The sequence below is a fragment of the Penicillium hordei genome (assembly GCF_028827395.1).
Source record: "Penicillium hordei strain IBT 12815 chromosome Unknown utg000003l_segment0_segment0, whole genome shotgun sequence".
In the NCBI taxonomy this organism is placed as follows: Eukaryota; Fungi; Ascomycota; class Eurotiomycetes; order Eurotiales; family Aspergillaceae; genus Penicillium; species Penicillium hordei.
Genome location: NW_026623144.1, coordinates 3,226,866 through 3,253,503, shown reverse-complemented (window position 1 = coordinate 3,253,503; position 26,638 = coordinate 3,226,866). Strand labels below are relative to the sequence as shown.

Sequence of the window (26,638 nt, the reverse complement as noted above, 5' to 3'; positions counted from 1 at the left end):
ACTACTGAGCCTCTAATGAGTCCAAGGGGACGCAGCGAACTGCGATTAGAAGACGTACTATAGTATAAAAGGTTAGTCACAGGTGCTGAGAAAGTTTTCAAGATCAAGTTACTCACAGGAATGAACAGGTAAGGCACCTGGCGTTCGTATTCAAGCCAAGTCTCACCGTACTTGGTGCGACACCGTTGGATGTCACGAAGAGCACGGTGGCTAATCATGCAAGCGAAGAAGACAGGGTAGAACCAAGGGAACGGGCTTGAGAATCCGGTAATCAAACCCCAGTTCAGAGCGAAGTAAAGATCGCACGTGTAGTGGATCTTGCGGGCCTTGCCATCTATACAGTTGTTAGTATCGGAGGTTGTAGGTTTCTGATGGTTGGCATGAACTTACACCACCCATCTACAAGAATCTTTGAGCCATCAGCCGCAGTAAGAGTCTTGGGGTTCTCCACTGTCTGCCAAGGAAGCTGGGGGAAGGTGTTGCGGGACACCATGGTGCCACGCTCCTGCTGGCGGAAACGGTTCTTCTGGCTGTTGGTGGTATCCCACACCCAGTAAACAAACAGGTAGGCGACGAAGAGGAAGGCAAGGAAGTAGCGGTTCCAGCGGTATTCAGCAGGATCGTGGTTGGCGAGGTAAATGGTGCAGTGGCAGTAGCTCAGAGGCACACCGGCCAAGTTCCAGAAGATCAACATGAAGCCCCACTTCTCGTAATACATATCCCTGCAAACTGTTAGGAAATAATCATGATTCTGGGGCAGGAGAAACCCTTACCAGGTGGAAACAATGCACTCCTCGCCCTTGGAGCAGGCATTGGCGTAAAGGTAATGAGCCATGACAAGGAACATAACCTCGCCGGACACATAACCATACATCTCCCATTGGCGGGCAGCGGCGCCCATAGACAGGCCGAGCAGGATGTACCAGGGCAGGCGGACCTCGAAAAACATCTTGAAGTCGAGGATCTTGAACATGCGGGGGTTGAGCTCGGCACCCATGAAGAAGTCATAGATCGGGTAGCCGGTCATGCGGTGCTCTGCGCCACGCGCCAAAGCCGAGAAGTAGGCAATGAAAGAGACGATGTAACCAGACAGGATGGCAACGGTGAGCAAGGGGCCGAACTCATCAATGATGGTGTACAGCTTGAAGACCCCAGTTACGTGCGCAACCAGTGCCAATGTAATGCTGGTATAGAAAGACCACACACCAGAGCAGTAGTATGGCAGCTGCTTGCCACCCATGTGTGGCAGGGGTCGACCCGTAACGCTCACACCAGGAAGAAGCACGTAACAGGCACCCTCGAAGATAAAGAAAACCCAGTAGATAGTCCACGCCTTAACCGATGGGAAAGCACCGGTGTAGACCAGATTGACCAGGTGCGCGAAAAAGTCGCCGTAACTCTCGTTCTCCGCGGGGCGAGGGAACTTGCCGTCGTAGTAGGTGGCACCAATCCACATATAGTACATGAGCATGGGGAATCCGATCATCATGGACAGCACTCCCAAGGAGCCACCGAATTCAAAGTGTCCGCTGTAATCCACCTTGGGATCGAGGCCTTCCTCCCAACCGTCCACCACGCGCGATGCGGACTTGGGCTTAGGGGTGGTAGTCTTGCCATTGGTGGTGATCTTTGCCAGCGTATCATCCTCTTCAGTCTTGACTTTGGCTGAGGTACGACGACGGGAGGCTGACTTGGGTCTCTCTAGGGAGGGGGAGGGGGCAACCTCATGCTCGTTACCCTCGAAGACGGAACTGTTGCGGGTGGCACGACGGCCGCCAGGGGTCTCAATGAAGCCGGGACGATCCATTTTTCTAGAGGAAGGAAGGATTCCAATTAGCTTGACAAAAAGCCTACTATGTGCCAGCCAAAAGTTCCGGGGACTGGCAAGATATAACCCTGGAGGATCCAGGGTGTGGATACGTCGCAACAGAGATCCGGTGGAAACTACTCACTTAGGGGTCTTCCCCGTTTGAGAGCGGGTTAAAGTCATGGTCGCTCAATCGGAAGACCAAGGTTCCGATTGCAATTGAGGGTAAGGAAAGGAATGGCTGAGGGTAAAAAGGAGCGAGGGTGGAAAAAAACAGGAATGTCCTGAATGTTTACTCCGTCTGCGGGCCCCGTACTAATTGATTACATAATGACTAATTTTAAAATCTGCAGTCAATTGATGTGATATTTATCTGGTATACTTGAGTTTTCAATGGAATATTTGTGTAGTAGTTGTAGTATTAGTTGAATAGTGAAAGTTGTTCGTCCAAAATCAGAGAGAACTCAAGGTGTACTTTGTAGTATACAACATAGATTTCCCTTTCATCGATGCTAAAAGGGGCTGAATGCTTTTCTTCCACTAATATTTCACCCCACAAAGACAATTTACCAGGAGAGAATTGGTTGAGTGTGTCATTGTGGGGGAGCTCGTTGTCAACTGCCTATTTTGACTATTTAGTTCTCCAAACCCTAGATCTATGCAACTTACCCCTCGGTATATCTCAACATAGGAAAGACCTCTGTACGGTTTATCCTTTTTACAGCATTTGTATACATCTAATAAGAACCATTGAAAAGAGACCTTGGTATGTTCTGTCATATAACGTCTCTGATATCATCTTAAGCCAAATGGACCAGAGTACTGAATTATAAATGTAATTGTGGGGGTTTGTTTCATTCAAGTATTCTAGAAAATCCAACAGTACCAGTAAAATAGTATATGGACACAGGCGAAAATCACAGGTACTAAGTCAACAACCCGAAGAGTCGGGGAAATGGACCATATATGATAATGCAGTACAAGGCCAATGGGAATTGAGAAAAGTACAATAAACAACGAGACTTCGTTGAAGCCTATGCCCCTCTCTGGCTGCTAGTGGCCATCAAGGTGATCTTAGTTTTGTTTTTCTTCTTTTTCTTACCCGCACTGGCAGAGGGTCCAGAATTGGAAATTGGGTCTACAGATGCCGTCTGAGCCAGCAGCTCAGATTCCTGCTGGGCGAAGAGCTCATCCTCCCAGCCTTGCCGCCACCCGTCACTGTGTGTAGCCCGTTGAGCCTCAAGGCTTGGTGACAGTGAACCCACTGCCGTGGTGCCCCAAACAGTGCGGATACCTGGGGGACTGGTGGAAGGAGAAGCCAATGCCCCGAATCCAGACGATGACCGTGGAGGAGAGGCCGAGGAGGCGATGGCGGGATCAAACAATGTAGAATCCACGTTGTGAGGAAGTGGTTGGAAGTCATGAGCAGAAAATGGGGCTTCATTGACGCTGGCACTTCCAATGCTTGGCCGCTTGCGCCGAGCGGCTGCCCACCGTTTGTCGTCCTCCTCCTTCTCCGCGCGAATGCGATCCTTTTCTTCCCGGGCTTCCTTTTCCCGGTTACGTTTTCGGCGTCTATCAGTCTCTGCGCGGAAACGCGCCAGAACCTCGGGGACAACCACGTCTCTCCAGTCGCACTCCAGGAAGTTAACCTCACATCCCTGCGGAAGATGCCCGAGATATTTCACTCGCTTGCGAAGCTCATCATCCACGATATGGCCTGTTGATATATGCTCCACTCGAGGTAGGATAGTTGCAGGGAATAAAGAATATTCTCCAAAGGCAGCCTTGAGGATGCGAATATCCAAGGACGAGAGGTAAAACTGAGGCAACGCCTGATAAAAGTGATATGGTTGATCTGGTCCGGAAGAAACTGGTGTTTGCTTGCTGGGGCCTTTCTCTTTAGCTTTGGCACTAGATTCAGGATCGAGATGGACTCCGTCTAGGGCTCTAGAGAGATGATCTGCTTCATCTGATGTAGTCGGCGTGGGTGCAATAGTGCGTTCCTTAACTGGCCGGACCTCAGGCGGATTGCCAATGCCTTTCAGCTTCTCTTTGGCATCCTTGATGGAACTAATTGCTTTTCGGGTCCAAGTATTCTCATCGCCGAAGAGAAGCTCGTCTTCGACTTCCTGTCTGTGGAGGTCTTCGATCTCAGCATCGTACTGGGCGGTCATATATTCTTCGCCACCTTTCATGATTCGAGCATAGTCGGCAACTTCCGCCACATGATACCACGGAACATCCTCGCCTGGACCAAGTGTCTCAGATCCATCACGAGGCAGAGCAAGAGTGCTGCCCGACTCTCGCTTTACGAGTCTCAATACAACATCACCGCCTTCGACGGGAAGATCGCCTTCTTGGCCACGGAACCACCTGACAGGTCGGGTCTCAGAGATATACACGGAGTCCCAGCAGATAGGACATTTCTTCCAACGGTGCCGTTTTTCAGGGACTGTGTTATCGTCGTCGGATGAATGCATGTATCGGATAAGGCATGGGAGGCAGAAGATGTGACCACACCGTGCCATCCGTGGTGCAACCGGAGTAGAAAGACAAATAGGACAACTGGCAGCCTGTGTTTGAGCAGATACCAGCACTTGAAGGACCGAGGCCCAATCGAGATGAACATCGGCATTGGCTGCCTGAGCATGGAAATTTTGATTTGGCATCACAATGAACCGATAATTCGCGTGCACATAACGCGATTTGTCTACTGCACCCGCTCCCCAGGATGTATACCGTCGAATGTTGCGAGGGGGTGCTTGGTATTGCGGGCGAGGTGGAAGTGAAAAGTTCATCAGGTGGGTGATGGACGTCTGTCCCTTCCGACTAGTCGTGGATTTCATGGCGGCCTATATAATATAACGGCTCCAGGGTCAGCAGGTAGCTCTTGTGGAAGATAGACCTGTGAACCCACCGATTCGTTGTACTCGTCATCATCCAATAACCGAGGTTTTCTTTGACGGTTATGTTGACTCTTCCGAGCTTGGTTATTCCTTGGGGTGGCTGAAGTCTTCGCTGTTACCCCTGGCCGAGAGCTTCCAGAGCCTCCTACGCGCCTCTGAGAGCTGCTGTTGTCCGCTGGAGCTGCTGAGTGGAATGGAATAGAGGAGACTGTATTTGGAATGTTTACCGCTTTCGAAGGGGGCGGGTTTTGTCCTGCATTGGATGACATATCTATGCAGTATTTGTCCTGCAACAGTGAGACTCCAATAAACCGTACAAGGTAGAGAGACGAAACAAGCCGGTCGGCTGAAATGAAAGATGAGGGGTGCTATGGGAACTGGATAAAGCCAACAACTGATAAGATGCAATCAGTTAGCGGGCAGTAGATCGAGTGATCTACCAGATGCCTCAGATTGAAGCAGAAGAGATGAACGAGAATGAATGGCCCTAAAGGCCATGTAAGAATAGTAGTAAGGATCGAGGGACGGCCCTCAGGGTGCCAGATGCTGTCGTGAAGGTGCAGTTTCGCCCCTCTCGGGTTACAAATCGTAATGTCACGTGAGCCAACAAGTCCCGACACCCAATTCGGTCTTGGTCCCCTTCAGCTTCATTTCGTTTGACAGTGAATCAGAGGCCTTCTTTTTTTTTTTTTCTTTACTTCTTTCTGCTCACTCGCTTCTCACCCCCACCTGTCGATTCTCTCCGTCTAGAGATTCACTTGTACAGCGATCTGCTTCTTTCTCTTGCTTCCTCACTCCGATCTGGTTTGCCAGTCTCCTTCCAATCAACCCCCAGCAACCCCAACAGCTCTTTTGACCCAGTTCATCCTCCACTCCCACTCTCCAACATATCCAACACCTCTTACTGAGGCCACGATGGCTGCCTAAATGCGCCAGCAGCTCCAGATTTTTCTTTCCTCTTGACTGCTATCGCGCATGGCACTCATTTGAGGTAACGCGTGACCGAACGTCAAGACAACTTCCTTCTCTAGCCAGCCCAAGATGAATCATCACCTCCCTGCTATGCCGCATGGGCAGTTGCCCATGCCTCCTTCAAGGCGCCAGCAAGACTTCTCTTACAACGCCGCGCCTCCCCACATGCGATCACCACAGTACATGGGATATCCTCCTCACATGAATGGCCACATGCCTCATCAACCATACTCATCTCAGCAATACCCTTACTGGTACCCACCATATGGACATATCCAGGGCCCCCCACGTCCATACCAGGCGCCCTATGCACCGATGATTGTATCCTCTTATCCTCACTCGCAGCCTGTCATGGCGCCCACGCATATTCCTCATTCGATGCCCATGCATCAAAGAACCCCGACTCCACTGCAGCCGATAATGTCTCCATCTGTCATGCATTCATCAATTCAGCCCATTCAGCCCGAAGTGCAGGAATACCCTGCTGTTCTACCGCACTCGGCCCAAAGATATGCCATCGCTTCTCCGGCACCGCGATGGGAGCCACAGTCAAACTTGCCGCCGAAGCCCACTTTTGCCGCACCAGTAAGTGTTTTTTCTCAATTAAAATCGTACATTTTTCTAACTGTTAGTCTAGATTCCTTGGCTTTCCGTTCCTGAGCAGCCCTTCCCGGCCAGAATCCCGCGCAGACGTCGCAAGGGCCGTGTCATGCAATCATCGGTTGAGCTTCCTACCAAAGATACGCACATGGTCATCAAAGGAGATGAAAACGAAGAGGTTCAGCCATCGAGTTCATCCACCCAAGAATCTTCGGAACCTCAAACCCCAACAACCACCACATTCCAACAGTCAGATGCAGACTCCACGCAACCCACCACCCCTTCGTCAGTTGCAAGATCACAGGCACAGTCGAAAAGCTCAAAGCCTGCTCCGGTTATTCCAGTGGTGCCCAATGTCCCATCTACCCCACGTCGCCAAGCCAAAGATGGTAGCGTCGCATCTGGAACTCCTAAATCAACTGGACCTGCTACTCCTGCCCCAGTGGTAGAATCTGATAAAGCTCCTTCCACTGAAACCAAGACAATCTCGCCCGTATCAGCTGTACCCAAGTCTTGGGCTGATTTGGTCCGTTCGAAGGAGTCAGCTAAAGCAGCAAGCGCCGCCGCCGCCGCTCTGGCTGAGCCACACGGAGTGCCTGTTCAGAAAAACAAATCCCTCGCAGATGTCTTGAGCAAATTGGGAGAAGATGTCACTCAATACAGCGACAAGATCGCTTTCCTTGAACCTCGGGGACTGGTCAACACTGGAAACATGTGCTACATGAACTCTGTGTTGCAAATTCTTGTTTCTTGCACCCCGTTCTACCAGTTTCTTGATCATCTTGGCCGCCGTGCTGCACACACCTTCCACAGTGATCTTCCTTTGATAGATGCGATGATCATGTTCATGAAAGAATTCCGCGTTATTGATGCGGCCACTTCCGAAGACCAACTTCGTCTCAGATTGAAGCCCAATGAGCTTGAGCAATATGGCGAGTCTTTCGTGCCTGAATTTGTTTATGAGATGGTTCGACAGCTTCCACGATTCAGGGACATGCGGCGCGGACATCAGCAGGACGCTCAAGAGTTCTTAGGCTTCCTTCTCGAGGAAATGCACGAGGAGTGCGCTCGTGCCGAATCGCACACTGCAGCGAAGGAAAATGGCGATTCTTCCGTCGATGGCTGGTTGGAAGTTGGCCACAAGCAAAAAGCAGCGGTCACCCAACTGTCTGGCTCTCTTGCCGCTGAGTCGCCGGTCACCAGAATCTTTGGAGGAAAGCTTCGCTCGGAATTCAAGGTCCCTGGCAACAAGACTTCTGTCACATTGGAACCCTACCAACCTTTGCAACTCGACATTGGGTCACATGACGTTCACAACATTCTCGATGCGCTCAAGGGAATGACAAAGCCGGAAAGCATCCAGGGTGATTTCAACTCGTCGCGCGGACCTAACATCACCGCGACCAAACAAATCTTCATCGAGACCTTGCCCCCTGTCCTCATTCTTCATCTCAAACGCTTCCAGTACGACAGTGTCACAGGTGCCACTCAGAAGATCTGGAAAAAGGTTGGATATCCCCTAGACCTGGAGCTTCCACGGGAGGTTTTCCCACCTCACCGGCGTAACGCCATGGCATCCCAGGGAGGTCCCCCAAAGTATCGCCTTATGGGTGTCATCTACCACCACGGCAAGAACGCCAGCGGCGGTCACTACACAGTCGATGTTCGGCGACAGGAAGGTTTAGAATGGATCCGTATGGACGACACTTCTATACGTCGCGTTCGCAGCGAGGAAGTGGCGGAAGCCGGTGGCGAGGAAGACCCCAAGCTTCTCGCTGCCGCTCTTGAACAGCACAAGCACGGAAAGATCCCGAACGGCAATATCTTCGACCATATCGATCAGGATGACATGGATTTGACTGACAGCGACAAAGGCTGGAGCCAGGTCAATGGCAATGGTGCCAACGGACATGCAAGCAAGAAATCCGTGAACGCAGTCACTCCACCTCCCGCCGCTCCCTCTGGGGTCCGAACTCCCCTGGGCCGCTATGGTTCTCGTGACAACAAAGTGGCCTATCTATTGTTCTACCAGCGAATGGATTGAGGTTCCTCGACCGAAAGCTTCGCCAGTAGGCTGAGCGTCCGTTCCTTGACGACGCATTGAAAAAGCATCATACCCACTACATCGTACGACACATCAAGTTTTGTGTCATCCACAAAGTCATGCATTTTGATTCTCACTTTAGAGGATTATCTGCTGCCTGTATTGACAGGTCATACATAACATCCATCAATCCCGGCGAGCTCGTTCCATTTTTGTGCTTACAGCTCGCCTCTGCACATGAAACACTGTTCACCATGGAGCCATCTGGGGAGAGGAACGTAATCTAGGGTACGGCGGCCCCTTGACATCTACCTCTCTCCCCAAAGGCTTCTTGATCATATCTCACTTTTGCTTCACAAAAGCATTTATCCAAACTCCGTTTTGACCTTTTTTTTGCTCTTTTTTCCCCCAGTGTGATGAACCCGAATCATTTGCTACTCCACAACCCATTGTCTTTTGAGCCAATTGTTTTTTTTCCCATCTAGCTTTGGACTGTATCTCATGGGATATCGACCTCGGTTTATACCCCTCTCCGTTTTCTCATGGACACATTCTTCGAAGCCATGTCGGCTCTATGACACATGACGAGGTCGAAATGAATGGACCTCCATGAGCTGTTCCTACCAAATTCTTTATGTACTTTGCCATGTCATTCGACATCTGGCGTCGATACAGGAGATCCTGTGACGAAGTCACGAATTTCCTTGTCTTGATCTTGATTGCTTTGTCTGCATAGAAGGGTGTTGAAGAAGGCTGGGGTTGTTCAGTCTGGGCCATCGGGGGCGTTTCTTGCATGTGTTGGGAAGAGAAGAGAGGTTAATGGTGCAGACCTCGGTGGAGATTGGAGGTTTGGAGTGGAGGCTACAGGTCGGATGTCTTGAGTTGCGTGAGAACGCAGCATACCTAGTGTGGTATGTCAAAAAGCCTGTTTTTACCAAAAAAAAAATTTCAAAGGAAGTTTCAAGTCATCTCAAGAGTGTTGTAGTAGTATCACCACCTAACTATACTCATACTCTCTACATGTAGTACATAAAGAACATTTAGTTATGCAGCCTTTGTGACGTCTTTTTCGGCAGTGTCTTTGAAAGATTTCTTGAATCTCTTTTCAAATGTCTTTTAGATGGTTTTTCGTTTAGATATTTCCCCGTTATTGGTGTAGCTTGGATATAATAAATGTACGTATACCTTCAAATGTATTGATGCCTTGAGCCGTACTGTTTCTTACACACATTATGTAATATATACATATATCCACCTATAGTGGCGTGCATTGACATGTAATTCTATTGCGCATGACTCGGGACAAGACTTGAACCGTTTAAAACTACATCTACCTAAACATTCCAACACCTATACCATGGATTGGGACAGTCTCTTCTTTAACTCAGCAGCCTTGGTTGCCGGGGTCTTTGTCCTTGACTATGGTGCAGACAAATTCATCGATCACACTGTGATTTTAGGACAGCGACTAGGCATCTCTCCAACTCTTATTTCCCTATTGACTGCTGGGGCTGAATACGAAGAGGTACATAGGTTCGAGCTTCTCTATCTAACCGGTCTATGCTGAAAAGATCTCCTTAGCTCGCTGTGGTTGTCGCTGCAATCCTACAAGGTCACACCCCTTTAGCCTTGGGCAACGTCATGGGATCTTCAATTTCCAACATCCTCGGTGCCTTTTCGCTGGGGCTTTTGTGTCATCAAGGCAGCAGTCCCTTTGGCAGTAGTGCGAAGATATACTCTGCAGTCCAATTCTTCATCACGACTATTTTTATCATCTTAGCATATTTCCAACAGCTGAATAGAGTTACCGGTGGGCTTCTCATCGCTCTCTTCGCACTTTATATCATCTCTATTGGCTTTGCCATCTACAGAGGTATCAGCGAACCGCATCATCTGTCGGACAGTGAAAGTGACAGTGACGATGAATCAATCGATGTTTGTGATGAGCCAACATTAGGGCAAAGTGCCGGGCAGTCAGCCTCGGAGTCTTCCCCTCTATTAGGAGATACGAATGTGGACAAGAAAAAGAAACGACCTCCCCGACCGCTTTATCATCATGTTCTCCAGCTTATTCTCGGATTGTTAGCACTCTCCTTGTCGGGATATATTCTTGCCCACAGTGCAGGCACTATCGCCGACTCTCTCAATCTGTCAGGCACTGTCTTTGGGTTGACCGTGATCGCTTTTGTCACAACCCTACCAGAGAAGTTGATTGCGATGCTCAGCGGGTTTCGTGGACAAGGAGGCATAATTGTTGCAACCACAGCAGGGAGTAACATCTTCCTACTAACGCTATGTGTCGGTGTTGTTGCGGTAGCGGGAAACCCCCTTGATGGGTCAGATACCTTTGTTTTGTTTGATCTGGTGACAGTTTGGGTGTCCTCGCTGGCACTTGTTGTGGTCGTCTTTCTGGGACCCCACCGAATGGCTGGCCTGGTACTTTTCGTCGCCTACGTAGCTTTCCTGGTCATGGAGTTCACCATTTACAGACGTTGAGTCTGGGAATTTGTGCTTGACGCAACCATCGCAAGCCCAATCCAGCACGAATACCCAAATGGCATCCCGGACATAGTTGGATGTATATAGAATGTAGGTTATACCCGATATGACGTACAGTGAACCGAGTTACACAGTAATGAATACATGCAATCAAGCATGGAAGACAGGCAGTCCAGCCTCGCTCTTCACTTCCACTTCCACATTCCCATCCTCCACAAACTCAAATCCAAGAGCCCTCCAGTTCAACTCCTTCCTCCAATGTAGCCCATAGTACCCCCTCTCGCCCTTTCCATCAACCGCAGAAATATCAGCCTCTGTAACTTGATCACGCTCATCGGCCACAGGACCAACGGCCGGCTCAGAAGACAGACCGCCACTCTCTAACCTCCCACTTCGAGGGAAGATGACAGAACGGAACCGGGAGAGAAGCATGCCCATAGAGCAGCACAGACACGGCTCATGGGAAAGGTAGACGTCCAAGTCTGTACAGAGGTAACCACCCTGAGAGCGGGTGCGAATGCGCGGAGCTGCGGGCGTTGTCGCCGGGGTAGAAGAATCCGCAAGTACCGCGGTAGATGGGGGAGGAGCGGGGAGAGGTGGGTGGGGGAGCTGGGCTTGCGAAGGGTCTGTAGAAGGGTGGATGGTCAAGTCGGATTCGGGGTTAGGGACTTCGTGCTTCCTCTTCAATGGAGAGGACGGCGATTGAGGTGGGTTTGAGGAGTTTGGGGATGCACCAGGACGGTGGCGGTATAAGAAATATGTTTCGAAGGCGCTCAGCTCTGGCTGTTTTAGTTCTGGCTTCGATGAATCTGCAGTAGCTGTTGATGCAGACACGCCGTCAGAACGATCGTGTTCTCGGCGCCAACGAGCAATCAGCTCGACCGCACGCATTAACGCGTGCAGTTCAGGCCCGCCCTCGATATCTGCGTCGTATGTCTTGCTCGCTGGGTTCGGCGCTACCCCGGTGTGCAGCTGGGCTTGGGATGGTGCGCCCGCCTCGGATCGAGAGTACCGCGCATCACCGGCAACCGCGAGGACTGCTTCATCCCATTCCGATGTAGTGTCGTACCCGGCCGCATAACCTGCCTCGGTTATCTCTTCTTCGATGGCAGGATCGACTATCACTGCGCCTACGCCACGGCCTAGCCCAGATTGTTCTGCTTCCTCTGCTACTTTGCGCGCTAGGGATAAGTAGTACCCTGCTCGTGGTTCAATGGACTCCTGTGCGCGTTTTAGGGTCTGAGGGGGCGGTGCGACAGTTGAGCGGGGTGCTGCTGGGTTGAATATGACTGGCCAGAGGGTCTTGGTCCATTTTTCGGCTTGAGTTGTGTTGAAGGGGGGTGCAAGTGGGATTTTGATGGGGTGAAGTTGAATAGCAGGGGAAGGTGGATCGGAGTGTGAAGCTTCCTCTGATGTGTCATTTGTATTCGGAGGATCGTTTGTAGCGGCCAGCGCTGTGTCTGGCGCAAACGGAGCGAGCAGAGCCTTGAGTGTGGTGAGATCGGGCAATGGTGGTGATATGAGGACGAAGATGGTTTGTGCCGGGGTCGCTAGAGGAACGCTCTGGCTTTCAATCGCTGCCCTCAGCGGCGGTGGGAGTAATTCTCTTTTGGCGAAGCGACGGAGGTGGGATAGCGGAAGGGAAGGGTCTCTGGGGAAAGCCGCGTCGATAGCCCTAATTAAGGAATCAATTAATTTAGTGCTCGAACGGGTAAAGTATGCGAGTCTGTAGTTTACTTTATCACCTTGGATGCAGACTTCACATTGACTTCTGCGACAAAGGCATCGCCTATTTCTTGGTTAATCATGATGTCGCAAGTAAAGGGCGGTATTGTAGGTCATACCGAATTCTTCTTGGGGCCTCGTCTCTTGGACTGTTCGAATAGGGACCACTTGCCCACCAAGGGGCTTGAGTCCTCTAATTGTCTTTTCGACGTCCATTCTAGCTATCTCGAATAGCACCAAGTCAGGCGCGGGGTGAAATAGAATGTGTCAAGATAGGTTTCAGGATGCACAACCAATGTCATAGCCTAAATGGTTGTAAATGATAGTGCCTTAGAATTGCACGCTTGAGCCTCAATCGCCGACGTCGACTTTAATAATTCAGCGAAAGAGGAAGTATTCACATGAGGACTCGAAGAAAAAGAAGAAAGCTATACAAAGTTAAGAAGCAAACAATGCAAACTTCGTCCCACCGCTAGGCCATTTTAGGTCTTTTGGGTCTTTTTTAGTCTGTACAGTTGGGGATTCTTCGAGTTTACTTAGTATCAATGAACAGCTATGTTCAAATTCGAATGTCATATAAAAGAAGCCAGGCCATGGAATGGTATGGGAATATATAGCAATTGTAATTGCTCCATCTGTGCCTCGTGCAGCCGTAAAGCGTATGTATAGAAAGCAAGAACCAATACATACCGTCACATGTTATATGGAAAATTCGACCTTTTTCACTACCTATATTTTAACATCAATAATAGGGGGAAATAGCAGAAAAAAGAAAAGAAAGGAAAAGAAACAGAATGTTCAAAAAGACGTGAAAAAGACTACCAAAACTAGTACCAAAAAGACACGACAAGGCTGCATAAGCGGCCGATTATTTTTGTACCTGCATACATGGCACGAAGATCTACAATTTCGAATGCTCGGATTATGAGTGGATATTTGAGATTTGTATGGTTCTATAAAAAAACCCCCCAGTTCAGACCATAGGCGATTTGATCATAGATATCACCCATCATCCTATGAGACATGAAACGCCGAATGCCCTGTGAAGAAAAAAAAAAAAAAAAGAAAATCGCTGAAAAGAAAGAACAAGGTATTGCCCATTGCCCATTGACCTTTTGGTATATGCTGAGATAGATCCCTGTTCTAAAAGCGCCCTTTCTGATGCCGGTGCTCCTCGATATTAGATCAAAAGCAATGGTGCATCGAGATCCGACACCATCCCCCCCCCCCCCCCCCTAATGCAGGTGGTATGTATTAAATCACACCGCCAGTGACTCGGCGGGTGACAGACAGAAGAATCCACTCATCCATGGCTTGACTCGAGACCGGCCCGAGTGGTCCAGGGCAGAACGTAATTTGCGTAATTTGTGCAGATTTCACATGGGCGGCGTAATATTTGGCGTGGTCCAGCTTTTATGTCGGAACAGGACCGGCTGCTGGAGCAATACCCGTTACCCCGGCTTTCGCGCTGCCATTCTGGCAGACGCCTTCAATTTCAAACCCGTCGCATCGATCGACGAGGCTCTGATAATAGTCTACTAGCACTTCTGGTTGTGGAACAATGCGCCATTCGACTCGGAACAAGAAATCGAGTTCGAGCATGGCTAATTCCGTCATGCCGATTCCACCAACTCGAGCGTACGTTTTGTTGGTCCAGAAGCTGTCGCTGAGTCCCTTGCTGGCAACTGTGGCGCTGGTGATCAGGAACCGATGGATGGTCAGACTGGAAACGGTGAAAGCGGGGTACAGTGCGCAGAGTCGATCGATGTAGTAGACCATGCTGAGGAGAATAGGGGGTGAGAGAGTAGCGTGGGTCGTCAATCGCTGGAGGTAATCTTGCACGGAGATCCGAGGCGGAGAACGCGAGTGGAAGCGAGTCAAACGACCCTGGTGTAGTGGGATCTTGTCGTTGAATCGGATCAGCTCCATGAGCATGCTGGAAATCAGCACGACCATGTCACGGGGGTCGGCCAGTTCATATTGCGTGGGCAACATCTTGACATCCGGTTTGGAAGGTCGCAGGCGCTTGGACTGTGACCTCTCCAAATCTTCGCCATCGTATTCCGCCGGCGTCGCATCCGACGAATGATGGTCCCGTTGGCTGTTGCGCTTGTTGGAACCGGGGGTAGGGGCGGGCATCGAGGGGGCGGGGGAGGAAGTCGGAGGATTTGTGGACGTGGCAGTCGCTGGTGTGGTTGCAGTCACAGCTGAAAAAGTGGCTGATTGGGGGGTCGAAGCCAAGACCGAATTATTGACTAGGGTCTTCAGGGTGTCGGTGGAGGAAGATGCGCGCCTGCGTTGATCTGAAGTTTCAGGAGAGGAAGGATCGACAGTATGCCGATTCAAGGCTGACCGGAGTTCGTCAATAGCCAAACGCGAGGATCGAGGACTATTGAATTGTGGAGCGCCAGTCGGCTCATAGTGTGAATGGGAATGTGACCCCGAAGTTGAAGGAAGCGGGGAGCGTAGTGCAGCCGTTGAAGGCGAAGGCGAAGACGCCAACATGGTTTAGGGCGTGACTAGGTTATTAAGGAATGCTGGGAATCTGAGCATTCACAGTGCAAGGTGAGACCACGTGGGCGCACAGTCAGGGCGCGCTGTGGATGGCGTGGGTGCACGGCCGGCCTCATCCTCAGAGGCTTAGAGGCTTAGAGGAGAGGAAAAGCAAAAGGGGATTGCAAGATTATAACAAATAATGAAAGAGGAAAGAGGAGTGGTCAAGGGAATAATACTCCGAATGACCTTGGACAAGAGAACAGGAAGGGGGCAAAAGCCGGTTGAAAATCTTGTTCTTTCAAAGTTCGTCAGTGAGGTAATTACATCGATGCTGTCAGTGGCTGGATGCCTCCGGGTACTGTACTGTGACAGTATCTGTATTTTTGCTATTTCTTGGCTTTATTAATACATATTAATAACTAACTAGTTAACTATATCTTAATGCATATTATATTGTGACCAAAGATATGTATATCTTAGGTTTTGATAATGATATTAATCATTAGTTTAAGAATATATATCTTTCATCTGTTCAAACAACCCTCGATGCTGTATACTGTATGGCACTCTATACAACATATATGTTACATCTAACGTGAATCTGCGCCGGGAAGCGGGGGTAAACTACCGTACCCTAGCTGTATTAGGTTAAAGTGCCAAGAGAATTCAAGTATACAATTGCACTTAGATTGGAGTGTTGGAGTTCTAGATGCAATATATCGTAGATGGCACCTAATGATTCGATGTACGTAGTTGCCCTGGCAATATCCGACCCCAGACCCCAGATCAGCAGTATACCGGGTTTGTTGTAGTGCTGTATATAGAAGAGAACTGATACCAACGATCAAGGCCTTACAATATAGCCCTGGAGACTAGTTAATATAGATCTCAGTACGGGGAGTATAAAGTACTCCACAGGCAACCATTGATTGAGATCTATACACTCCTACCTGGGTGATACCATTGTAGACTCGAATATGCCCCTCTTTTCACGCAAAGGCAAAAAAGAGATCTTGGAAACCATTCCAATGTATGGCGTTAGACTTCAGATGCCCCCTCGCACTTGACAATATTTTTTCTATGCAGATCTTATTATAGGAGCAGTTGGCGTGTTTAGGTTCAGTAGCAAAGTGCATACAAATATTTTTGTAGCCACGGCTCAGACCAATTAAGGCCGAGTGCCGGTCTTTCATTAATCCGGGGCCACTTTTTAGAGGCGGTATATTTCAGCAGAACTGAAGTGCGGAGTACCTCTGGGCCCGGCTCTACAGTTCCGGTCAGGCATCATATCTATGTTGTATATCCAGGTCTACACAATCTTCACATTGACGGAGATAATTTCCTCAGTATCATTATAGTCTCCCTACCAATTTCTTAATTTAACAAAGCGAAACACCAAGAACCTCCCGCTGGGAGGGGGTGATCGCCAGATGATGACGCGAGCGGCCGTACCGCCGATTCTGCTGCAGCTACAGAGCGCCGAATCGGCCTCCTCTCAGATTACAGCTTTGCGCACTCTGAAGAATGAACTGATTGGCCATGACCAGCGCAAGGAAACCTACATTGTCGAGGGAATCATACCAGCTTTGTCACAGGTGCTGACCTCGAGGTGGCCGGGAACGGCCGAGTTTAATGAATTGATATCACACCAAGGCCGGTTCACGCCAAAAGCCCCAGAAGATTATGAAGCATGTCTTCAAGCCATTTTAATTGTTGGGAGCTTGGCACAAGGTATGTGAAGATCAGATCCATGTCCAAATATACCAAGACAGACATTGACTATACTGAGCAGGTGGCCCAACGTTTCTCACTCCACTATTCGCCAGCAATATCCCCCAGACCTTACTTTCAATATTTTCGTCTCCGGACTGCCCAGATTCATTCTGTCTTCCCATTCTACGGCTTCTGAACACAATTGCAGACCGGATACCGCTGCAAAGTCAGGAACAATGGCCTCGGGACACGCAGCTTGCGGATCTTGTTTTTGCTTCTGCAAATATCAGCTCTCTCAGACGTATAATCTCGCAGGAGTACAAGAACCTACACAGCCAGGCCACGATTGAGCTAGCAGCCGCCCTGATCGGCAAGTTATGCACGGAGGAAACCCACAAGACGGCCCTAGCAGAATCCGGGGTGTTGGATGCTTTGGCGCTTAAGATTGCCTCATTTGTTGTGGCCAAGGGATTTGTCTTGCCTGGCGCGGAGGATCGCCTTCAAGAACCTGGCGCATTGGAGGATCTGCCACTTCCGGCCCCCGAATCCGCCCAGCTAGCACCGATTCTACGTGCGGTTGCTGTCATTATTGAACAGTCAAAATGGAGGGCGGAGCACTTCCTGTCATCACCTGGCATTGTGACGGTGTTTCCAAAACAAGTCGCTGGGTTTGCCCCGTCAGACATCAAGAAAGGTCCGTGGGGATCCACATATCTGTCAGGCTCCGCAGTACCCCGTCATCTTGGCTCCAACCCCATAGAGCAGCTTTTACCTTCGGTTCCTCTAGCACACACAAAATCATCATCCAATTCTGCCAATTTCCCACCTCTGGGGCACGGAGGCTCCCAGCGCCGACACAGCCATTCTTACCCCACGCCTTTTTCACTGGCTGACACTCCTGTCCCAGAAGACGACGAGAATTCGATTATCCCATGGCTGCTCTGCATTCTCCGCTCAGAGAATGGCATGGCACGGTTGATGTCCGCCCGTCTTGTCACAACCCTCTTCCGGTTAGGATTGGCGAAGAAGCATCGCGTCCCAATGTTCAGTTATTTATTAATTCCCATCTTGATTCGTATGCTTGACAAGAACGTCCGACTACCGGATGAAGAAGGCGCCATTCATGATGGGCTGCTCTCGTCAACCCTACGCTTAAAAGAAGAGGCGCCTGCCGTATTAGCCAACTTGGTCATGGACGATCAGGAACTGCAGAAACACGCAGTAGAAGCTAATGCGCTTAAGCGACTTTCACAACTTCTCAAGGAGACTTACAACCCAATCACGGAGACATCTCGGCCGATGTGGCACGCAGAGGATGGCCCAGCCAGGGACCCTGAGTCACTTTCACAGGAGTGTCGCCTCGGGCCTTCCGGTTACTCCCCGACCCTTTGCCATGTGATGCGTTACCGAGAGAACATCCTCAAGGCTTTAGCAGCACTCGTCCCTTTCAAGGATGAGTACCGCAAGGCGATTTGTGAACATGGTGTGGTCCCTTACATCATTGACGCTCTCAAGCCAAGGCCCAGTGATGCACTGGCTGATGCTACGACGCCCAGAAATACTGCGGAGGATGGAAATCCGATTCCGACAATTCTGGCTGCTTGTGGTACAGCTCGGATGCTGACCAGATCCGTGAGTGTGCTAAGAACTAGTCTTATTGATGCCGGCGTGGCTAAGCCACTGTTTGCCCTTCTTCGCCATTCTGACCTCGAGGTGCAAATTGCAGCAACGGCTGCGATCTGTAACTTGGCCTTGGACTTCAGTCCTATGAAAGAGGTTTGTCGATGCATATATTTCGTTTTCATGAACTTTACAGCTAACATAATCTTCTCAGGCAATCATTTCCCACAACATCATCCCCATCCTTTGCGAGCACGCTCATTCATCCAACACCAAATTACAGATCGAATCCCTCTGGGCTCTTAAGCACATGGTTTATGATACTGCAAACGACGTCAGAATGAACATCATCGAGACCTTGGGCCCCGAATGGATTATGGAGGTCATCTCCCAGGATCCGGCCCGCGCAGTGACTCGCCGGGGAATGGAAGAGGAGACAGATCAAAGTCCCGGGTTTGCCATGGGTCGATCCAACTCAGCTGGCGAACAGGTCGATATTCTGAACCCCATGGATGATGCAGCGGAGTGGGACGAGGACCTCAAGATGGCCGATACCATGCCTCCCTCCAAAATGAGTCTGGACATGTTTCTTCCTGATGCAAGACGTAGACGCAAACTCGTTCTGCACGGAACCCTGGCTCAAACCACACAGTCTCGACAGGATGATATTGCCGTCCAGGAGCAGACATTTGACTTATTGCGCAACATGATTTGTGGTCGGGATGCACCTGAGATGATCGAATATCTCTTCAGAGAGCTTGGTCAAAATGATTTCCTCGATACCATTGCAGATGCACTGCGACCACGTACAATCCAACTTCCTCACCGCCGGGATTCCAGCAGTCAGTCCCTCCACGTTCCCAATGAGATTATCAACGCAGCTGCCGCTCTCATCATCCACTTGGCGGCCGGACACCCACGCCACCGGCGCATCGTCACATTCCACCGTGACTTGCTGCGGTCTCTAGGCAATTATTTCAATCATTCCCACAAAGACATTCGGTCGAACTGTGTCTGGGTAGTGATCAACCTCATCTACGAAGAAGATCAGAGTGATCATGAAGGTTGCCGGGAGCGGGCAGTGAGACTTCGTTCTCTTGGTTTTGCGGAACGGCTGGCTAGCCTCGAGGATGACACAGAGCTAGACACGAGGGAGCGTACAAAGACTGCGCTGCATTTGTTGAACAAACTGTCTCCCGCATAGTTGATATCTTTATTATGGTTAGAGTTACCCGTGGACTTCTGGATGGATTGGAGTACTGTAGGAAAAATGTGGATAATTCCTTTTACTGTTACTGTGACGTGCTCATTTCATATCGTAACTGAATATAGGATCTATTAAACTGTGAATATGTGCCTGGAAGCTGTATGCATTCTATCTATGTACCAAGGCTGTATAGGCCTGGTGATAAGAGCTCCATTCTCAATGTGGGGGAAAACGTCATAGCCCTTTGAAATCCGGTCTACACATCTCCGCGTTCTAGTTAATCGTCAGTTCACAAACAAGTCTACTCTCCCTAACGCCATAACTCTAATAGCAATGCCTCCAGTACCGGAGCCCATCATTCAAGCCCTCTCGCTACCATCTAAATCAAAAGCCAGCCTCTCCACATCCGGCCTAGGCTCAGGCTTCACAAGCACAGGCACCATCCAAGCCCAAATCCCCAGGGAAAATGGTAAAGAAGAGCGGCGCTACTTTGTAAAAACCTCCTCAAATGGTAAAGCTGCAGAAGAAATGTTCCAGGGCGAATCCGAGTCCCTCAACGCAATCGCAGGCTCCGTACCAGGATTCTGTCCGCGAGCCCTAGCTCGGGGACCACTCGACAAACCAGGGACAGAAGCCAAAACGCACTTCCTTGCAACGGAGTTTCTTGAGCTTGGCGGCAAGACGGGCCGCAGCACGAGCGACGAAGCCACGCTCGTGCACCGTCTCGGAAAACTGCATACTACGCCCGCACCCCCAGATCCAAACACCGGCCGGCGCAGATTCGGATTCCCTGTGCCGACTTTCTGCGGTGATACCAAGCAGCCGAACCGATTCTGTGATAGCTGGGCTGAGTTCTATGCGAACGAGCGGTTGCTTACGATCCTGGCAACATCTGAAGAGCGCAATGGACCAGATGCTGGGCTGCGTGAGGCAGTGGAGAAGACGGCGCATAAGGTTGTGCCTTGGCTGCTTGGGGACGGTCATTTAGGGTATACTTCCAGTGGGCAGGGGGAGGGGATTTTGCCTGTTGTTGTTCATGGGGATTTGTGGTGTGGGAATGCTGATTGGGGTCGGATTGTTGGCTCGGGTCGCGATGAGACACCTGGGGATGTGGTGTATGACCCATCGGCTTGCTATGGACATAGTGAGTTTGATCTTGGGATCATGCATATGTTTGGTGGGTTTGGAGCTCGATTCTTTGATCAGTACCATCGGATTGTGCCCAAGACTGAACCTGTGGCGGAGTATGCTGATCGGGTGGAATTGTATGAATTGTGAGTTCTTCTTTTTACCTTTTCCTTCTCTTGTTATTGGACAATTTTACTGATATAACCGAAAAGGTATCATCATCTGAATCATCATGCTATTTTTGGTGGAGGGTATCGATCTGGTGCTATGTCGATTATGCAGAAGTTGATCAGGAAGTATGGAAAAGACTAGAGTCCGATGGTTTTTGATAGTTTTTGCAAGGATTTATATTTCTTTTGTCTTACTTCAATTTTCAAAAAATATCTAGCTGAAGACACTGTTCAATCACGAATATGCTTATGACATGATGTCACACTAATTAATATCCACGACCTGTCCAACCCGGATCTCTTCCTCCTTTCGCTTTTCAATTTCCCTTGGAAAGACCAAATTGCATTCTACAATGCCCGCTCATCCTGACTCCAACCTCTATCCCGAGGCCAGTGGGCTGGCCAAGGTGCTGGTCGACCAGCATCGCGCTGAACAGCCATTGAAGTTGTATGCGGGGTGGTTCTGTCCGTATGTCCACGACCCCTCTATACTCCAACCAAACGACTGTTAACGAGTTTCGTAGATTTGGTTTGTCTCCAGTCACTCTTCGATAAGTAACAATATTAATAAAACCAAGTGCAACGAGTCTGGCTCGCCCTCGAAGAGAAAAATATCCCATACGAATATGTCGAGGTCAACCCATACAACAAACCAGACTCACTACTCACATTGAATCCTCGAGGACTAGTCCCTACACTCTCAACTCTAGTAGATCCACGCCCACGGCCACTGTACGAATCCACGGTGATCCTAGAGTATTTGGAAGATGCATACCCAGACCATAAACCTCGCTTCCTGCCAGAGGATGCATACGAGCGTGCGCGGGCACGCATCTGGATTGACTATGTGACATCACGAATAATCCCATCTTTCCACCGATTCTTGCAGTACCAGTCTGCAGATGGCAGTGGGCAGAACGCAGATGCGGGGTTGGATCAGGCTCGGCAAGAGTTTTTGAATCACCTGAAAGCCTGGACTAAAGAGATGCACACTGAGGGGCCTTTCTTCCTTGGTGGGGATATTAGTCTTCCGGATTTGGTGCTGGCTCCGTGGGCGGTACGACTGTGGGTGTTTGATGAGTTTAAGAGTGGTGGATTAGGGGTTCCGAAGGAGGGGAAAGGGGGTTCGGATGAGGGGATCTGGAGCCGGTGGAGGACCTGGCTTGATGCTGTTGAAAGCAGACGCAGTATCAAGGAGACTACCAGTGATCTTGCGCATTACCTTCCCATCTATAAGAGATATGCGGATAACACAGCTCAAAGTGAGTTAGCTAAGGCGACACGGGCTGGTCGGGGGGTGCCTTGAGGGACCTGTGAGACAAAATTCTGCTCTACATATATCTCCACCATGATCAATATGTTTGTAATTGCACATCCATATTCGAGAAATAAAGCATCATGGTAGAGACGGATGTATACACTTCGGAATGCGGGTCAATGTATTTCCGATAGACCTACACGTGATTGAGAGCTCTTGGACGGACACGTGATCGAGATATCAATCCAGTCACTTGGTGCCTGTCTTCACCTTGCAACTTCCAAAGACATTCCTCGGGATTGCCATATTACTAGGAGATTCAAGAAACCGCCATGGCACGCAATATGAGGGATGAGTCTCCCCGCGGGGGCTCAACGCTGGAATCTGGCCTGTCACCCCCGGCTATCCACCCGTCTTTTATACAGGTGGCGAATCCATATATATTCGAACAGACAATTGAAAACTGCATCGAGGCGATGAATGTTAATCCTATTCGCGAGACTTCGTTGCGACTTCAGGGCGTGGCGTGGATCGACAGCGTGCGGAGAGCCCTCAACCTGTAAGTTGATTTCAAGCCAAGCAAAATGCATCAAGACTAACTTGAAATCCAGTCCCATTCGCACTTTTGACACAGCAGTGGGATATTATCACCGATTTCGATTGGTGCACCCAGACAATGAGTATAATTGGACTGTGAGTTCTCTCAGAAATCCCTCTCAAGGAGATCAGTCTAACCCGGGATATAGGATGCTGCGGCTGCGGCTTTATTCACAGCATGCAAAATCGAAGATACGCTAAAAAAGTCGCGAGACATTGTCTGCGCAGCGTACAACTTGAAATTGGCGCCCTCAGAGCACCTATCAGCTGATGATCCCGTAAGTCATGATATGATGCCAGGCAAGACAAGACAAAAAATTAACGTTTGTTGCCAGATGTTTGAAGCGCATGCGCGTGGCATAATCGGCCTCGAACGACTCATGTTAGAGGCCTCTGGGTTTGACTTTCGAACCCGGCATCCCCATAAGACCCTCATGAAGCTGGGTCGGCATTATGGACTACTGCAAATCTCCGAAGTCTCCAACCTCGCCTACCGCATCTCATCTGATCTTTACCGCACATTTGCACCTATCAAACAAAACTCATCGACGATGGCCTTTAGCTGCCTTGAGCTTGCAGGACGACTCTTGGACCAGCGCATCGAACAAGTGGAGTCCGGGCTAGACTATGCGCAGTGGAGCACCAGCCGAGCAGAAATCATGGGTAAGTCTTGTTATTGCAGTCATATCCACCTAGAGAACGCCACATCTTAACAACCACCCAGAAACCCTCTTCGACCTCTTAGAACTCTACACCCACCACCGCTCGCTAACCGCCGTCGGCTCGGAATTCCCAGCAGACAGGTTCCTAACAGTCCGCATCCCGCTCAACCAAGAAGCCAGCGAACACAACATCCCACGCTACCAGCCGTGGATCGGCCAGCCACGCAAACCATCCAATGGCGCTGGCGCTAACGACCAAGGTACTCCGCGATCTGCTCATCCCTTAACACCAATTGCCGCGAACGGGGACCGTCAGAGGACAGGCGAGCGAGGCCGCGACGCTGCCGTGCGATTCATGCTCGATCCTGCATGTGCAGATGAGGAGAGGCGACAGGTCGCGGCGTACTTCAAAGTCGAAATGGAAGAATATGAAGTCGACGGTTAAGGCACGGTTCTTGCTAATTGTGTTCCTGGCACCTTGCGTGCCTCATGCAGTGAAGCGAAGCCGAGATACGGCCTTTCTTTATTTCTGTGGACCGATGACACGATAGCGGGTTTGGTAATGAGCTAGAATGGAAGGCCGCCACATACTATATCCCATCTTGGTTGCAACTGAACAATGCTCTGGTCACGGTGACTTGCTATCTGCTGTTCGTCCTGATTCTTGTTGGGATACGCCGGCACCCTTGCTATGCTCCGACGAGGACTTTGTCCGCATTTTTCTGGAAAGATGGGCGAAACACTCGGTTTCTCGCTCCAGAGTTTCGCACAGAAGAGACTCACATTCTGGAAAATTCCTGCCTTGATTCATATTCCCCACGATTTCCCGATACCCCAGACAACTATGACCAGTGACGAGATATCGATAGATACAATGAACAGAACAATCAACTATCGATAATCAGCTTCTCATTGTAGAACAACACCATGGACGTCATTTACTTCACCCACGAACCAATTGTCGGGTAGCAATATATGAAGTGAAACAAAATCAGAAATCAGCTTCAAACTTTGAATTGAAAGCTATGTACAAATCTACAGCCCGTTCCCTTCACACGTCCAAAAACAGTGAAGCTAGAGACAAAACTGCCAGAAAAAAAACACGCAGGCATGTCCCTTACCATTCCCCTTCTTGTACCACTTCTATAGAGGGATGTGTCCTTTCCACGCATCGGGAGTATAGCAAAGCTCCAGGTCAAGATAGACCGAGCACACAAGTCATCAAATTTAGGTTCAGTCCAGGGCAGGGCATCAATCAAAAAGAGAAGACAAGAAGAGAATAGGAAAAAAAAAAGGTACTAAACAAGAGTACACGGAAACAACTGTAAATGAAGAAGATGAAAAAAGAGTTCGTCCCCGTGCCTCCGGCGTGGAAGATTTCCGGTCTTCACACCGGTTCATTAGAGCCCTTGCCACGGGTCATTTTGTTGGGTGTTGATGCCGTGTTGAAAGGCGGGTAAGGCGAGCGGGGCGCATGTATGTACATATCATGCATGCACACATTAAAACTTGCATGCATATTCGGTGAACCCAAATCAAGTCCCGAATAAAGCAAGAAGCAAGAATAGGGGGTAGTCGGCACAGCAGAAGCAATCGGAGGAGAGTTGCAAGGGGAAGCGCGGGGGTTGAAAGGTCGTCCTCGAATGATGGAAGTGAAAGTGAAAGATGAGTGTCATAAATTTGGGTGATGTTTTCAATCTGAGTGCCGGACGATTTTAAGTTCATCGACGCTTGAGCTCGGTGACAAGACACTCCAGGATCTAGGAGAGGTTAGTGGTTTAATCGTAGTAATTGAGTCAAACAAACATACCGATTCTGAGACGGCGCCCTGATTGTACAGGTACTTGCCCAAGCCACGGACGACCTCGAGCTGCTCGTCAACCGTAAGACCGTTGATGGCGGTCTCGATGATATCACCCACGCTGGCCTTGTAAACGGCAATGAAGCTGTGGTAGTACATGAAAGAGAAGAAACCCATGATGAACTGGCAGTCCATGCGGTCAGTGATACCACCGTGGCCAGGAATGGACTCGCCAAAGTCCTTGATCTTGAAAGTGCGCTTAAGACCAGAAGCAAAGAATCCACCGAACGGAGCGATCAGCGAAGCGAAAGTCGCGAAGGCCAAGATGTGGAACTGAATGGGTTCCACCCAGAAGGTCTTGTCCAGGCCAAAGATTTCAAGAGAGTAAGGCTGCGACGTGAAGACCGGGTTCGGAACACATTCCAGACCGGTCAGAGCATTCGAGCCCAGGTCGTTGACAGGACAGATGAAGTACTTGTAACGGATCAACAAGTTGGTCATGAAATAACCAAAGGCAACGGTGCAGGCCCATGCGCCGAGGAATCCCTCAACAGTCTTCTTCGGGGAGAGCTGAATCAGTTGTGTCCTTCCAAAGCTAATACCGCAAACGTAGGCGAAGATATCATTGGTGATGACCAGCGCAGCGGGAAGGAAGAACCAGATCATGCCCTCGAAAATGTTGTTCATGACAAAGTGAGCTTGAACAACAATCAAATACAAAGCCATATGGGTCCAAGCAAACTGGGTGAACTGGAATCGGTAGTGGCCCTTCTGCAGGGATCCGACAAAGAAGACGAAGCCTATCAACGGGGATTAGCGGAGTAAAAGGGGAACGGCTGAAACACTTACCCATGACGTAAAGTGTGAAGCTGAGGAAGCGGTGGTGGTTCGCCAACGGAAGCAGAACCTTATCAACAAGCAAAATGTGCTTGAAATAGTAGATCACGCTCTCTCCGTACAGGAAATACATAGTGGTCGCCAGGAAGTACCAATTCAACGATTTAGTGAATCGCAAGTTCTTCTCTTTATTAGGGATACTGGCGATCGCGATGACTTCCTTGAACGAGATGATTTGGATGCCAGTGATTAAAGCAATAATATAAATGTGACCGGAGAACAAAGCGACGAAGAAACCGGCGATCATCACAAATGTCCATATCGTCCGGGTAATGAAGGTCTGCTTCTTCTTCTCATATTCGGACTGGGGGGGATTCTAGAAGTGAAGATCATGTTAGACTTTGATTCCGAGGCCATTCACTGCTGAAAACTGACCTGTTCAGTTATAGGAGATGACTTGGACCCGTTGCCATTTTTGCTGGGGTTAGTGGGCTCGGGGGGTGCATCGCTGACGTCGGAGGATACGCTGAGGCGTCGCTCATCATTTGCCCGGTGTTGAAACCTAACATTACGACGAGATTTCGACATGATGT

The 26,638-nt window shown here is 49.7% G+C and overlaps 11 protein-coding genes across 11 annotated transcripts; 6 read left to right on the top strand and 5 right to left on the bottom strand.

Moving 5' to 3' along the window:
• Positions 1-45: 45 nt before the first annotated feature.
• On the bottom strand, positions 46-1,990 carry erg4 (c-24(28) sterol reductase; the record flags this gene model as incomplete). Its single annotated transcript, XM_056897513.1, has 5 exons — positions 46-57; positions 117-334; positions 391-722; positions 774-1,811; positions 1,953-1,990. The coding sequence occupies 5 exons, from the start codon at positions 1,988-1,990 to the stop codon at positions 46-48; spliced, it is 1,638 nt and encodes a 545-aa protein (XP_056753298.1).
• An 851-nt stretch (positions 1,991-2,841) lies between these two features.
• Positions 2,842-4,985, bottom strand: N7537_006455 (RING-type E3 ubiquitin transferase MAG2; the record flags this gene model as incomplete). Its single annotated transcript, XM_056897512.1, has 2 exons — positions 2,842-4,662; positions 4,728-4,985. The coding sequence occupies 2 exons, from the start codon at positions 4,983-4,985 to the stop codon at positions 2,842-2,844; spliced, it is 2,079 nt and encodes a 692-aa protein (XP_056753297.1).
• Positions 4,986-5,757: 772 nt separating this feature from the next.
• Positions 5,758-8,332, top strand: N7537_006454 (mRNA-binding ubiquitin-specific protease UBP3; the record flags this gene model as incomplete). The annotated part of the gene is made up of 2 exons (XM_056897511.1): positions 5,758-6,273; positions 6,326-8,332. 2 exons carry the CDS (start codon positions 5,758-5,760, stop codon positions 8,330-8,332), a joined length of 2,523 nt encoding a protein of 840 aa, XP_056753296.1.
• A 1,309-nt stretch (positions 8,333-9,641) lies between these two features.
• Positions 9,642-10,828, top strand: N7537_006453 (sodium:calcium antiporter; the record flags this gene model as incomplete). The annotated part of the gene is made up of 2 exons (XM_056897510.1): positions 9,642-9,857; positions 9,914-10,828. 2 exons carry the CDS (start codon positions 9,642-9,644, stop codon positions 10,826-10,828), a joined length of 1,131 nt encoding a protein of 376 aa, XP_056753295.1.
• Positions 10,829-10,981: 153 nt separating this feature from the next.
• On the bottom strand, positions 10,982-12,639 carry N7537_006452 (putative tRNA-specific adenosine-34 deaminase subunit Tad3; the record flags this gene model as incomplete). Its single annotated transcript, XM_056897509.1, has 2 exons — positions 10,982-12,506; positions 12,569-12,639. The coding sequence occupies 2 exons, from the start codon at positions 12,637-12,639 to the stop codon at positions 10,982-10,984; spliced, it is 1,596 nt and encodes a 531-aa protein (XP_056753294.1).
• Positions 12,640-13,969: 1,330 nt separating this feature from the next.
• phoB (regulatory cyclin phoB) lies at positions 13,970-15,061 on the bottom strand (the record flags this gene model as incomplete). The annotated part of the gene is made up of 1 exon (XM_056897508.1): positions 13,970-15,061. The coding sequence occupies one exon, from the start codon at positions 15,059-15,061 to the stop codon at positions 13,970-13,972; it is 1,092 nt and encodes a 363-aa protein (XP_056753293.1).
• Positions 15,062-16,482: 1,421 nt separating this feature from the next.
• Positions 16,483-19,589, top strand: N7537_006450 (armadillo repeat protein; the record flags this gene model as incomplete). The annotated part of the gene is made up of 3 exons (XM_056897507.1): positions 16,483-16,783; positions 16,845-18,541; positions 18,600-19,589. 3 exons carry the CDS (start codon positions 16,483-16,485, stop codon positions 19,587-19,589), a joined length of 2,988 nt encoding a protein of 995 aa, XP_056753292.1.
• Positions 19,590-19,925: 336 nt separating this feature from the next.
• Positions 19,926-21,032, top strand: N7537_006449 (putative fructosamine-3-kinase; the record flags this gene model as incomplete). Its single annotated transcript, XM_056897506.1, has 2 exons — positions 19,926-20,866; positions 20,933-21,032. 2 exons carry the CDS (start codon positions 19,926-19,928, stop codon positions 21,030-21,032), a joined length of 1,041 nt encoding a protein of 346 aa, XP_056753291.1.
• Positions 21,033-21,243: 211 nt separating this feature from the next.
• Positions 21,244-22,196, top strand: N7537_006448 (uncharacterized protein; the record flags this gene model as incomplete). The annotated part of the gene is made up of 3 exons (XM_056897505.1): positions 21,244-21,359; positions 21,415-21,419; positions 21,469-22,196. 3 exons carry the CDS (start codon positions 21,244-21,246, stop codon positions 22,194-22,196), a joined length of 849 nt encoding a protein of 282 aa, XP_056753290.1.
• A 284-nt stretch (positions 22,197-22,480) lies between these two features.
• Positions 22,481-23,852, top strand: N7537_006447 (putative cyclin; the record flags this gene model as incomplete). The annotated part of the gene is made up of 5 exons (XM_056897504.1): positions 22,481-22,707; positions 22,760-22,841; positions 22,895-23,023; positions 23,081-23,408; positions 23,470-23,852. 5 exons carry the CDS (start codon positions 22,481-22,483, stop codon positions 23,850-23,852), a joined length of 1,149 nt encoding a protein of 382 aa, XP_056753289.1.
• Positions 23,853-25,128: 1,276 nt separating this feature from the next.
• cds1 (phosphatidate cytidylyltransferase) lies at positions 25,129-26,633 on the bottom strand (the record flags this gene model as incomplete). Its single annotated transcript, XM_056897503.1, has 4 exons — positions 25,129-25,167; positions 25,218-26,008; positions 26,058-26,421; positions 26,481-26,633. The coding sequence occupies 4 exons, from the start codon at positions 26,631-26,633 to the stop codon at positions 25,129-25,131; spliced, it is 1,347 nt and encodes a 448-aa protein (XP_056753288.1).
• Positions 26,634-26,638: the final 5 nt, after the last annotated feature.